At 40.5% G+C, this 14070-nt stretch overlaps 1 protein-coding gene across 1 annotated transcript in view; it reads left to right on the top strand.

Moving 5' to 3' along the window:
• Positions 1 to 14070, top strand: part of TTC29 (tetratricopeptide repeat domain 29) — a gene marked incomplete at its 5' end in the record, with an annotated part of 106160 nt that overhangs the window by 31176 nt on the left and 60914 nt on the right. The window contains one exon of the mRNA XM_010143983.1: positions 7542 to 7633. Coding sequence (XP_010142285.1) covers positions 7542 to 7633 — 92 coding nt within the window. The remainder of the gene's footprint in view (positions 1 to 7541; positions 7634 to 14070) is intronic.

Here is a 14070-nt window from a genome sequence, read left to right as displayed (position 1 = left end):
CGGTTCAGACATCTGGATCACAGTCCTACTACACAAAAACAACTCTGAACAATTCACAGTATTGCACTTACCCAAATTTCCAGTCTTGTCCGCCCCTTCCTCCTTGTTTCTTTCTCCTCCTCTGCCTTTGTCTTTTAGGTACCCACAGAATGTCTTTTTTCCTTTACAAGTCACCTCCATCTGCTTATGTGTCAGAGTGGCCCTGGTGCCACACATCACATTGAGGAATTCTCAAGATGAAGGTCTGTATTCACATCACTACTTCTGTCTCAGCACTGTTTCATGCGCAGCACTCAGCGCCGCACTGCCTTGTTTTGTCAATAACCATTTATTTGTTGCTGGAATAGTAGCAACCATTACATCTGACCTCCCTGTTTCATCAATTATGGATAGATTATTGGATGTGAACATCTGCAAAAGCTTGCTGTTGAACTTACCTCCTGGCTGGGATTAGATAAAGTATTAAACTGTTGTTTATTGTCAGGCCAAAACTCTACTGGGAAGCCAGGGAATTCCAAGACTAGCAGACTCCCATCAGCAAGCACCAAAAATTGTTTAGTATTGCCACTGTTTCCCATAAGATCGTAGGCATTTATTATTTACACTTATTACTAGTTGTTATAACATACTTGATAAAAGCTCTTGGCAGGCACAGTGTTTCCAGCTATTGTCACATCTGTCAGGATGGAAAGGATGCATAAACCGTTTTTTCCTCTTATATTGCTGTTAAAGGGTAACAGATGAAGCTTCTTCACTCCAGACTTTCAAGCCATGCTTTATTTTGAAGAAATGGCTGGTTTGGAAAACATTACATTCCCGTTCTAAATAAAGATTGCAACAACATTTATTAGAGTAATGTCCCTTGCAGCAGAGATTTCAGATTGCACTAGAATGACAAACCGAAATACCCGATTTTGACATTTGCATAGGTTTTTGTTCTGAAGCACCTGGCTGGGAATTTTTTATTTTATTTTTATTTATTTTAATTAGACCTTTTATGCAGTATAGCAAATAATAAAATGATGACTGCGTTCCTACAAAGTTGTACTGTAGAGAATCAGAATTGATATCATTGTTAGTTGCACGGAAGGCCAGAATTAAGAACTGTAATACAGAATCTAATACAGAAGAAATAAGAAGAATGGGAATAAAAGTTAATGTTTATTCAATCATCTGTACATTTCATCTCTTTTAAGTTTCCTGTGCAGGAAGATGAAGCATACAGGATGAACTCCTGACCTCGAGGAAGCCAACAGAAGTTTTAAATTACTCTGGGGAAAGGAACTTTCTCAGCTACTTACTTGTATTCCATTCAGAATCAAAGCAAAATGTACATACTCCGAATATTATGCAAAGCGTACAAATAAGATTTGATGCAGGCAAAGAACTCTACATCTTATGTTGATAGACTGTTAAGGCATGAGTGAAATGTTTGTCTTCCCTAATCCTTCAAACAGATGCAGACACAAGTCACCGAAACATGCAGTGCTATGCAAGTTTATAGAGCATCAAGGTAAATATTGCACTTGATAGCCAAGTGTAACAGGGGAGGGAAGAGTATGGGCTGGATGGAGCAGCTGCCTCTCAGGGAAACTGTCAACAAAGCAATACCTTAGTGACAGCCATGACCTAGCAAGAGCTTATGGAAGGTCCTGAGCAAGGGTGCTCCACTTCGAGGTTTGATGGGCCAGACTTCTGGGTGGATTCTTCTACGTTCCCGCATCCCCTCGGTCCAGGATGCAAGCTTATGCTACACGTCATCCAAATACCCACACTAAAGTCTCCGGAATAGCACTTCTGGAACAGACCAGAGTGACCAATTCCTGACAAATTCTTTCTGTCTCTGTCGGAACAGTGGTAAAGTTTGTACTTTTCTGGCCTAACTTTTTTCTGTTTATTTCTGAAAGCAGTGCAGTCCCATGCAACTGGATGTGGCTGAGGGCAAGGAGCTAGCATTCACACGAGCGGAATTTAAGTTGGTGGATTTCAGCTGTGGGAAAAGTGGCAGAGCTAGCAGTTCTGACAAACCAGTGCCTGCTATCTCTTACCTCAGCACGGCCCCCACTTTCAGCATCCCTTAACTGCGAGCATGCAGTCAGAATGCTGTGCTGCTTCTACCCTGGCTGCTCGCTAGAACAGAATACATTCAGCATTTAGCGAGGTGTGGCCTGCCATTCCGTTGATATTGGTGTAGTATCTTCCTGGGATCAGTGAGCTCAGCTCGTTGTAATCCATACGTTACATGAACAATGTACTTTTCTTATTGCCATTCAACCTCTCTCTCACTGTTCTGGCCAAAGTAATACAACTGTGTTTCTATTATGAAATGTTTCTTTGACCTTATTCAGGATGGCTGCAGGCAGGTAACCACTCAAATTATAGTAATAGACTGCAATTTTTTGCATTTTTAAATACATGTTTCTTGGGGAGCTTGGGAGAGAATTCGCTAAAAAATTCCTATGCATGCTGTTCTGTTGTCTTTTATTTTCACTGGACTGTATGGAAGTGATTATTTAGCAACTGTCAGAGCTATGTGTTTTTTCTGAAAGTATTTTTAAAGTATTAAGTGGCATGAGGCCAGTGGTCTCACTCAGTTGCACCGTCTGTCTACCAACACCTATTGTTGGCTCCAGAAAAACATTGTCAGATGCTGCTAGCCAGGCTGGGCCTTAGCCTGTTACTGCGGTGCCTGTCAGAAATCATTAGCTAGTGATCTCTTTGACTAATGTTCCAGCTGATAGTCCGATACATGTTCAAGATCCGTAAATGAGGCAGAAGCATCTTTACTGCTCACCAGCTGTGAAATTGCTAAACACAGCTAGGTTTTCAGAAGCCAAAATAAATGGGTTTCCAATAAAGTTTGACAACAATATCAAGTGCAAAGCTGAGAGCAGAGCTATGGGTTTGTATTTTTTAAGTTACAGTATTATAAATCAATATTAACCCATCACGGTTATGGCAGAGTAAGGTATTTTACCAAAATAATGAAATACTGGTAGTAGCATTAATCTGGTGTTGAGATGGATAGACATTCTTTATTCGACATAAATGCATACCTTTGATTTTTACTATTCTGTCCATTATCTCCAAATGTATCAATGTAGAGCAGAGCCTACGTCCTTTTGTCTGAGTCCTCAGTGGGTGCCAGTGAGGTCGGTATGTGCATGGTTTTATGTACGTGCAAAAGAAGTACAGGTGTGACAACAATAAAAAATAATGGGTGGGATTTGGGGGAGGGGGAGTCTTGCAAGGGGAGCTGGTTTATGTTAACGGAATAAACCCAGGAGGGTCACGGTGGCATAATGCTGAGATAACTGAGAAGCAAATCTGGGCCTGAAATCTGACTCACGTTTTTCTTGGCGAAGAAGCTAAATGTGAAATTCACCACTACCTAAAGAATTATTGCAAGAGCTGTACGACAAATAGGCTGTTGTTTGCAGAATTAAGCAGAGCTTGTTACTTTATTTTTACACCGTAACTAACTGTAGCCACAACAGATTTACAAAGCCCCCAGAAGAGAGCTGATTTTGTAAATAGATGCTCCCACAGTAGCTGGATGCACCCTCCCGGTGCACCTGTGTCCGGCTTTTAGTGCTAAGCAGGAAAACAAGGGAAATTGTACAATGCATTCTGATACCTCCTTTTTATTTTATCTGGGATCCATAAAAACTCCTTCGTTGTTGTTGTTTTCTGCGTTCACCGCAATAATAGCAGAAGGGACACGTAACAATTGTCTGTGATGTGGAAGGCAAAGGTGAAGTCTTCACCTTGCCACCGTCCCACACCCTGCACAAATGGGAACAAGTGATTTAAACCCTCTGCTCATTCCTGTGTTAGCCTTTGATTTTCATTTTATTTGTGTTTGTAACCAGAGTTTCCACTCCGGACCCACAGAAGGAGGAAGCTTGAGGCAGTTGGTGTGCTTGATCGCATAGAGCCAAAAACTAATTTGTGACCAGAATCATTGCGGTTTTTACGATTTTTATTTGTTAAACTTACCTTACATTTTCCTTTTAGAGGTAGAAAGACCTGTACATTATTATAAACTGTTCAACTGCACGTACAATGATCGTTTCCCACTAGCTGCTAGGAGTATCAGACTCTCTTTGAAACAGTATGGAAATTTTATAAAGGAACATAGTGTAATCAGAATAAAGTTATTGCAACACCTTCCTTACTCAGGACTCTCACTACATAGCAAATTTAAAAAAAAAAAACAACCAGACAAACCATCAGCCAAAAAACAAGACAGTTTGCCCCTTCAGGAACTCTAAATCTCTCTCTGAGTGTTCAGAAGGAAATTCAGCCAGATTCGTATAATACCCAAACTTATTCTTTTTAATGTACGTTACCAGTATAGATTCTTATGTAGTCCCATTCAATCTCTCTTTACACAATGTTATGTATTTATTCTTTATATTTCCTTAACATGAAGAAAATTGCCAAGGTGATATTTCAATGCACAATATTTACTGTAGAATGTTGAAGCAGGAGTATGTTACCTTAATAAGAAGACTTGTTCGGTGTAGCAACTTGCTGTGATACTGGGCACCCGACCTCTCCCGTCGGGGGTCATTTTATACACTTGTCTCTAATATAGAAGATGCAAAAATGGCGCTTTATTACGTAATGACTCAAGGCTATATAGTTCCCCAAGAAGCCTCACCCATCGTGGGCGGTTCCTACCTTCCCGTCACAGCCCGTGATCTTCCGGCCGCCTATACTGCCACCCAGTGTTCCACAACAGTTCTAAACCAATTTTTCCACCCTTTTTGTTTTATCTAATGACAGCTGTATTCTTTAAGACCACAAATGCAGCAAAACTGCACAGATGTGTAGGAGTTTTCAGCATTAATTAGTTTAACATTCTTTTCCTTGGATGTCACTGTCCTCTGCACAGACTGGCCAAAATATATATATAAGACCAATTTCTGGCTGTATTTCTGTCTAAAGATAGAAAAACTTTTACTGGAGACTATAAATTCCATTAGATCAAAATAATTTGTGCTCCCAATATTTATCCACTTGACTGAGAGCTAATAGATGATAGCCCAGCCATACCCACTCGATAGTCTCTTGCCACATGCATGTCTCCTCTTACGTGGCAGTCATAGGAACACAGTCAGATGGGCTGGTTGTTTATATCCCAAGCTTACAGGTTCCGGCAGATATTGCTGCATCAGTTCCGTTTGATTTGCCAGCATGCAAGCTTTATAACTTTTCATTTCGAATGAAAATTAGAAGTGTGCTGTAATTGGAACAGACTTTGGGTGAAATCCTCTAATTCGTCTAATGTTGGATGTTAATCCAGCGTTTTATCCTGTCCTACCTCATCTTCTTTTCCTATCCTAGATGTTGAAGGTAAGGCAGGCACCACAGGTGAGGAGGCCTCTCTCTCTTCACTTTCTCCACATAAATGACTACTGGGTGATTGAAGCACTCAGGGGCACTACACAGCTCCTTTCCATTAAGGGATGTGTCCCATTCTGTGCCTCTAGTCTCTGAAGCTGGAGGAGTTATCTGAAATCAGACGTGAAGAGTGTATTTTCTATTGTAATTTATCAAGGTTTCCTCCCTTTTGTGTAGATGGTGTAATTATTACTATTTCATCATTATTTAGAATGAAAAATCCGACTCGTGTAGAGTAGTAGTAACCTGGGACCAAAGTGAGCACTCTTCATCAATATGAATGAGTAGCTTTATTTATTTACTTACTTCTTCCTAGCAGCTGTTGCAGAGATGCAGTGAACCAACTTTTTACTTTGGCTACTCTGTCTATGGTCTTTCCTTGCTTTTATCTGTACATTTTAGGTGTTGTGGTATCTCTGATAGAAAAAAGTACAGTAGCCTAAGCCTTAGGTGCCTAAGTAACCTTTCTGTGCTAGAGAGTAACCACTAAGAGTCCGGCGTCCCAGTTTAACAAGCCCAGTGTCCTAAAGGCCAATTTAAAATAGGGGTGATTTCAGTCCAGTACATAAAATTTTGGAAACTTTCTGACACTATTCTGGCAGGTTTTCTGATATGGGCACAATTATAACAACAAATTTTGTGTGATCTGAGTTAATGCAAAACCAAGAACTGTTTCTTGGATGCTTGTGTGCATTTCCGTTACCATCCTGGATTATTAGAAGGAAATGCTGCAGGTCTTGACAGCTTTAAGTGTGGATTCAGTTTAGGGCAAGATCTGAACTGATGTGACAACTTCCTGACTGAGGTGCCTTTATACTCCTTTTGTCATATCTTATGCTTTGATAACTCAATCGGCAATGACCTTCAACGATAGGATGCAATGCTGATGTACATGAGACCGTAACTGATGAGAAAGTACTTGAAAGATAATAAATACTGCAGTGCACATTAATAAATGCTACTTTTTGTGCACACAGAGCTTATATAAGTAAAGAAACAAGAGCCTTGTTCAGGGATACTGCTGCATGTAGTAAAACTCCTTCCAGAAATAAGGAGTCTCAGTTGCAGCAACAGCGATAGCGTTAGCACACATGGGTTGTCTTCTTTTGAACGAAGCACTTTGCCAGTGACAATCTTGATAGAAAATGTCTTGTCTTTTACCTCAGTATAAACAGGCATCTTAGGCCATGCAGGATACTGTCGTATGTCCCTGGGCATCTGCCATCCCTCTTCAGAGCTTGTAAATGACATTCACTACTCCTTTCCTGGAAACGTGCAAAAAGGATTTCCATAGATAGTCTTTGGAGATTTCCTGTTTTCTCATGTGTGTAATAGGTTGGGTCAAGCAACAAAGAGGAGGGAGGAAAGAATAGGATTTAATTTTGCATGCACTCTGCTGTCATCACCATTGGAAAAAAAAAATGAATGAAAAGAGAAATTATGCAACCGAGGTGATGTCAGTGTTAAATTAAATTAAGATCATACTGTTTTTTGCAGCAGCTATAAGCCTTCAGTTACGGAAGAGGTCGTGATAACAGAGTGCATTCCAAATGAATGTTAACAAATTGCTTGTGTGTGTGAATAATCAGTCACAAAAATAACATTATCTATAGTATTTTAAGCCAACAGAGTTTAAATATATAACCTATTTTTATTCGCTTTTTGAGCATCTGAATTGCACTAAGAAAAGTTGTCATACTGAGAGTAAAAGAATAAAAAATAATATCAATTTGTATTTCAGTATATCAATATACACCACTATGAATACAAAGGATACAGTATTAAGGTATAGTTTATCAGATACTCATAAAAGAAGAGCCTTTTAAAATCTTCTGAATTATGGATATGGAAATTTATATTGCGAATGAGGTAATACTGCTTTGGTTTTTGCAAAGTGCCAAAATACAGGGATTTACGTGCCAGTTGTATCCTTTTAATTTGTAATTATTGAGTGGTTTCAAACAGCTGTAAGTAATGATCAAAAGCCTGGTCCCATTACAGCTAATTAAAGAAGTGTACAAGTGGGCAAACTTCAATTTTGTGTTTCATATGGACACAGACACAACAAAACAACAACCAAAGTTGAAATTCTTACCATTGTATTTATTAGGTTTTATTTTCCTGTTTCACAGCTTTTGAACACCTCTGTACAAATCTTCACAGCACTTTGTGATTCTGCTGGCCTGGGCAGAGCATATGCAGCTATAGCCAGGATCCTGCTAAGGTAGGTTAGCACATCCTTGTCTGACTGTCACTGCGGATTCGTTCAGCTGTGAAAGATTTAAATTGTTGGAGGTCTGTCGCTTCCCATTACTGACTGCTTAAATTTTAAGCAGCGCCCTTCTTGCAGTAAGTGACCCTTTCATCGAAAGTTATTTTAAACCGGCACACATTTTTCAAAGTGTATGATTCAAGCTTTTCTTTACCTGTAAAGTGTAACACGTTTTTTTTTCCCCACATTTTGGGGGATTTTTAGTATTTTTTTTGCTTTTCCCCACAAGTTTGGGAGGGAACTTACAGGATCTTTAGTCGGTGTCTCATTGTAATCTTTTCTGAACTGTAAGTTTCCATTTATTGCACTCACTTTTTCTGTGGAGGCATTTCTGGTTTGTGCATGTGTAACTAGATATAAATTTGTTGCAGATAGGGTGCTTAATCTTCGTTGTTTTCTTTTCAGCATCTGGCATTAAAATCTTATTCCAGGTGAATCCCTTTGAAACTACTTCAGCTTCTTACACAAATAATTTTGACATAAAGTAATCTAATGCAATTATCATATGACGGAGGAAAAAAATATCTTGAATTGAAGGTTGCAGCTTTTCCTGTGTTTGGGGACTTCAGTGCGTATGATGCATGGTAGAGGTTGGCAAACTGTTCATAGAGGAGGAATTTTCACCGGATTTATTTTAGTGTGTGGAGCAAATTCTCCCATTTGAGTTACCATTCATGGGTTCCTTGTCTTCACAAAAAGCAGCACTTTGGCTACCAGGTGGCCTAAGATGGCCAAGAGGACATTCCTACAAAACCACGTATGTTAATTTCCTCTCTCTGTGATTGAGGCATTCTGGAATGAGAGCACATACATTTGTTTCTCAGAAGTTACACATTTGGAGATCCTTCTGAAGTCAGGTAGCTAAACCCTACATCTGAAAAATCATGCCAGTGCAAATTCTTTTCTTAAAAGCAGAGCTGAAGAAAGAATGGGTAGTGATTTTCTTCTGCATCAAATCCATACTCCACACCTTCTGGGAGTATTCTCCAGCTATCTGGCAATGGACAGCCTCACTGCTTGCTGGAAAACCAGTAGGTAAGGAGAAGTGAGAGGGAAAACTTAAGAGCAGTAAGACTCCTCAGTTTAGTATTTGAGGCATTCTCCCAGGAAAGGAACATTCTGATTGATTCAAGCGAAGGAAGAACTGACTCTCGTGCCTAGGATCAGGGATTAAACTGCAAATCTATTGCACAGGCGAAGACACAATAGTAAACCCTTCCTCTGGAAAATGGCTGCTGTTTTTTATAAAACCCACCTGGTAGTTATGCCCTGAGAGTGTTAACCAAATTAAACACCTTAGAGAAGAGCCTGCTTTGAAAAGCTTTAGGTATGCAACAGGCATAAAGTGCTCAGCCCTGTAAAATATCATGATGATTCTCAGCACCTTTCAGCCACTGGAGAAAATTTTCTGTAGAAAAGTCTGGGCACCTATGAATCATAGAATAGTTTGGGTTGGAAGGGACCTTTAAAGGTCATCTAGTTAATTCCTCTGCAGTGAGGCATCTTCAAGGGACATCTTCCACTAGATCAGGATGCTCAGATCCCCATCCAACCTCACCTTGAGTGTCTCCAGGGATGGAGCATTTACCACCTCACTGGGCAGCTTGTGCCAGTGTAAGATCACCCTCATTATAAAAAAAGTATTTCTTATATTTAGTCTGAATCTCCCCTCTTCTAGTTTAATACTTGATTAAGTATTAATCCTTGTCCTGTCAGGACAGACCCTGCTAAGAAGATTGTCCCCATCTTTCTTAGAGGCCCCCTTTAAGTACTGGAAGGCCACAACGAGGTCTCTGTGGAGCCTTCTCTCCAAGCTGAAACACCCTAACCAATATCAGCCTGTCCTCAGAGGAGAGGTGCTCCAGCCCTCTGTTTTTGTGACCCGTCTCTGGACCCACTCCAACAGGTTCATCCATGTGTTTCCTGTGCTGAGGACTCCGCAGAACTCCCGATGGGGTCTCACCAGAGTGGAGTAGAAGGGCAGAGTCACCTCTGTTGACCTGCTGGCCACACTTTTTTCGATGCAGCCCAGGATATGGTTCGCTTTTGGGGCTGCTAGCGCACATTGTCAGCACATGTCCAGCCTTTCATTCACTAGTACCCCCAAACCCTTCGCTGCAGAAGCTGCTTTCAATCCCTTCATCCCCCAGCCAATATTGGTATCTGGGGTTGCCCTGACCCAGTCACAGGACCTTGCACTTGGCCTTGTTGAACCCAGGTTCACACAGGTCCACTTCTCGAGCTTGTCCAGGTCCTTGTGGATGGCATCCATGGGGTCCTATGTGACTAACTCCTAGAAGAGCTGGAAGTTTGCTCTCCTAAAATTCAGGGGTCTGACTTTGCTCTTTGCTTGACCTGTATATCTCAGGACAGTGAACTCCACCAGTGCGTGATCACTGCAGCCCAGGCTGCCCCCAATCTTGACATTACCAATCAGCTCACTTGCACTGGTGATCACCAGGTCCTGCAGAGGGATAACCCCATGTACCAGCCCTGGCTGTGGGCTGGCTGGCTGGAAAGGAGCTTGGCAGGGAAGGACCTGGGTTTCCTCATGGACAGCAAGTTCTCCATAAGACAGCAATGCACGCTCATGGCAAAGGCAACCAAGGGGATCCTGGGCTGCATTAGGCAGAGCTTTGCAAGCAGCTTGAGGGAATTGATCCTTTGCCTCTACTCAGCTCTGGTGAGGTCACCCCAGGAGTGCTGTGTCCCATTTTGGGTTCCCCAGTACGAGACAGAGACATAGTGGGACAAGTCCAGCTAATGGGCTGCCAAGATGACTAAGGGACTAAGAGCATCTGCCCTAGCAGGAGAAGCTGAGGGAGCTGGGACTGTTAAGACCACAGAAGAGAAGGCTCAGGGGGGATCTTATCAGTACCTCTTAGGCAGCAGTAAATAGGAGGGAGCCAGGCTCTTCTCAGCAGCACTCAGTGACAGGACTAGAAGAAAGGGGCACAAACTGAAATACATGAGTTTCCATTTGAAAGCAAGAACAAAATTTACTGTGCCAATTCTGGAAAAGGTCATGGAGTTTCCATGCTTAAAAATCACTCTAAATGCTTCTGGTCACAGGCCCCCTTTAGCTGACCCTGCCCTGAGCAAGGCAGGTGGAGATTATCTCCAGAGATCACTTCCACCTTAACTGTACTGTGGTTCTGTGATCTTTGTCTTAAGCAGTCCTTCGAGATAAATTTCCTTTTGCCATGTAATGCTTTCTAATAGAACACGTTTTGCAACCCAGTGTGATGGGTGTTTCAGACAAACCTACTTTTCAAATTCAATAGCAATTTTTCATTAACAAAATCATGCTGGTTCAGCTCTACTGGTTCTTCCTTGGAGGAGGAACAGGCATAGAAAAATATTTTGAAAAGCAAATGTAAAGAGAGATACTGGGGCTTTTTTAGAAAAATGTAAGTTTCTGTTTACTCTTACTCCAAACTTTTGGATATTTACTTGTCTGATGTATTGCAAACAAGCACATTTCTGGCAAGCCTGGTCAGAAAATATTGGATAAATGCACGAACTGTTGGTTCATGACAGAATCTCCATACTCAGCTTGATCATTTCTTCTTTCTTTGTATTTTCACCTGATCTAGGCTAGACTTGTGCAAATCACTTTAAATTTGATGGACAATGTATTTACAAAGAAAAGATGACTTAAAACAATGCGTTATAACCACAATGTCTGTGAGAATTTCCACTGATTGCCTTGTGACAGATTGGAGAAAGTGACTGAGCCCTGCCAAATCGCTCAGAACTGGTCTGTGGCTTTGGAATTTTCTGTGAAATCTTTGCTGCAGATGTTTCCACAGACCACGGGAAACAAAATCTCTATCATGTGCATTTAGGCATGTCATTTTCCAGGGAAAAATCTGACATAATAGCATCATGTTCTTGACTTATTCTGCCAGTGTCCACCATGGTAATGACTTCTTGCGGACACATGATTTATACATCCAATTCAATCACATGAGCAATCCTATAAAAGGTGCATATTTTCATAAAAGTCTAATGGGGTAAAAATCTCATAGGGCATTTTAGCATGAAACTGGAAAATGAGTTGCAGTAGATATGTAATCTCTTCTGCTGAAGTCATCATAACTGTTCTGTGGGATCATGAGTGACTATATCTTCAGGAAATTACATTTTATGCATTTAGGAAGGTGATGTCTGAGGAGATAGAAAGTATATGGCTGTATAAAATAACATGTAGATTTTTAAAGGAACCATAAAATATTAGCCCTTTGAGTCGGAAAGACCTGTTTATCATGTTATCAGATCTTGTGCAGCTTAAAGTGTTTCAGTAATCCTCCTCACATACTTTAAATATCTCAAGCTGTAGTGCTTTTAAAAGTACTTCCTTTGAAAAATTGTTAAACGGTACCAAGCAATCGCTAGTTGGCATAAGTGAAGTTCTAACAGTGAGAGATATCTTTCTGATGTGTACCAAATTGATTTCTGTTTGCCTGGGAGAGGTTATATGCCCTAGCAATTTTCCTATTTCCTATATGTGGAGCATAGGTTTTTATGTGAAATATTAAAAATGGCCAAAAATACATCAAAACATTTCTATTAATTCATGAAATTAAGAAAACCTTTTTACATTTGCTCCTGTCACTGATTCCATTTGCTTTATTACTTTCAGCCTCTAGCCCACAAACTTGGTGGCACAATCAACAAACCCCTTAGTGGCTGTTTCATCTCTGCTCTATTTGATTTCTCCACTCTGAGTAAATGATTAAGTTTTCATGCATTGGTTCAACCAAAATCTATGTTCACTCAACCACATCCTTTATTGATTACTTCTACTGCAAACAGTAGGCCAAGTGTGATATACATAATTGGACAGTTGTCAGGGGATGTGGGTGTTAACAGTCCTGTTTTCCCAATTGGAAACTGGAATCACCTTGATACACAAATATTCTGCACTGTTTCATTCTCATTCCTTGGACCGAGGAGTCCTTCTCCTCAGAATATATGTTTTTAACTCTCAAAGGTCTGGTTGAATGGATTTAATGATTATACCATATAATATGCTCTTCAAGTTGCACCTGTGCACTGCATATAGAAAACTAGAAAAACTGGAATTAATATTTGTCTAACACTTTAACCTTGTCCTTTAACTTCTGTAAATCATATGCTGCTTTTCTGTGGGGAAACATTTGAGTTTCTCTTCTCAGGAAAAAAAAAGGGTTTTAAAAATATGTGTTTCTAAATCTGTAATTTAGAAGCTTTTGACATTTGGCAAATTCATGAGAATATTTGATATTCTCATGATATTAAAACAGCTAAATTAGGAAACTTTAGTAAATCCAGCTCTGCTTATTGACAACTTAGCCTTATAGTGACATATACCTGAACATTTCAAGCGTGTCACTTTGCAGTGTTTTAGCATCCTTTCGTGGCTATCGAGCTCATTGCAGTCACATATAGTTAATCACTGCAGCATTGTAAATTTGCAGCCACGCTTTGCTGTGTTTCCTGTTCCGCGGGAGGCTCCACCCAGCTGTAATTAGTCTGATAGCCTAAGACAGGGAATTGCAGACTTCTGCCAGATTTTGAAAGCACATATCCCTAATACAGTTCATAATAAAAAACACTATGTAAAGCGTGTCACTTTGCAGTGTTTTAGCATCCTTTCGTGGCTATCGAGCTCATTGCAGTCACATATAGTTAATCACTGCAGTATTGTAAATTTGCAGCCACGCTTTGCTGTGTTTCCTGTTCCGCGGGAGGCTCCACCCAGCTGTAATTAGTCTGATAGCCTAAGACAGGGAATTGCAGACTTCTGCCAGATTTTGAAAGCACATATCCCTAATACAGTTCATGATAAAAAACACTATGTAAATAAAGCCCAGTCAGTCATTTGCTGCAGGAGTATAACTTGAAGATGTTTTTAAATGGTGATAAAATAAATCACAACACTTTAGCACTTACAGGAACTTATATTTCTGTGAGTTTCTTAATTAAAACTGGATTTTCTGTCTGGCTTGATGGCTTGACATTTAGCATGCTCCACTCCTACATTAGTGACTCAAGTTCATGGCTAATATTGAGGTCAGCTGCAGTAACACTTCAGCCTTAAAGGGAAAAAGAGCGCAGTGCCTTACTCACAAGCAAACCCAGATGTCTATCTTATATCTTGTGATCATACTGTGGAGATCTTATATGGTTAATATGACCAGCTTTATTAAAAAAGGAAAATCTGCAAATGCTATAGTCAGAGTACATTAGCCAATTTTCAACTTGGATTCAGCTGTGACCTCAGGTTGCTCTGATCTCACTGGGATTTGGAGGTGACACCTGCAATCCACAGTTTATAGGTTTGCCTGTGTGCCTCCGGTGACCTTCGATCCACCCAGCCAGAGTGCGGTATTACACTCAGGAAA

The sequence above is a fragment of the Buceros rhinoceros genome, unplaced genomic scaffold (assembly GCF_000710305.1).
Source record: "Buceros rhinoceros silvestris isolate BGI_N320 unplaced genomic scaffold, ASM71030v1 scaffold3299, whole genome shotgun sequence".
NCBI lineage: Eukaryota > Metazoa > Chordata > Aves > Bucerotiformes > Bucerotidae > Buceros > Buceros rhinoceros.
Note: the sequence above shows the minus strand (reverse complement) of the source record. Positions and strands in the feature narration are given on the sequence as shown.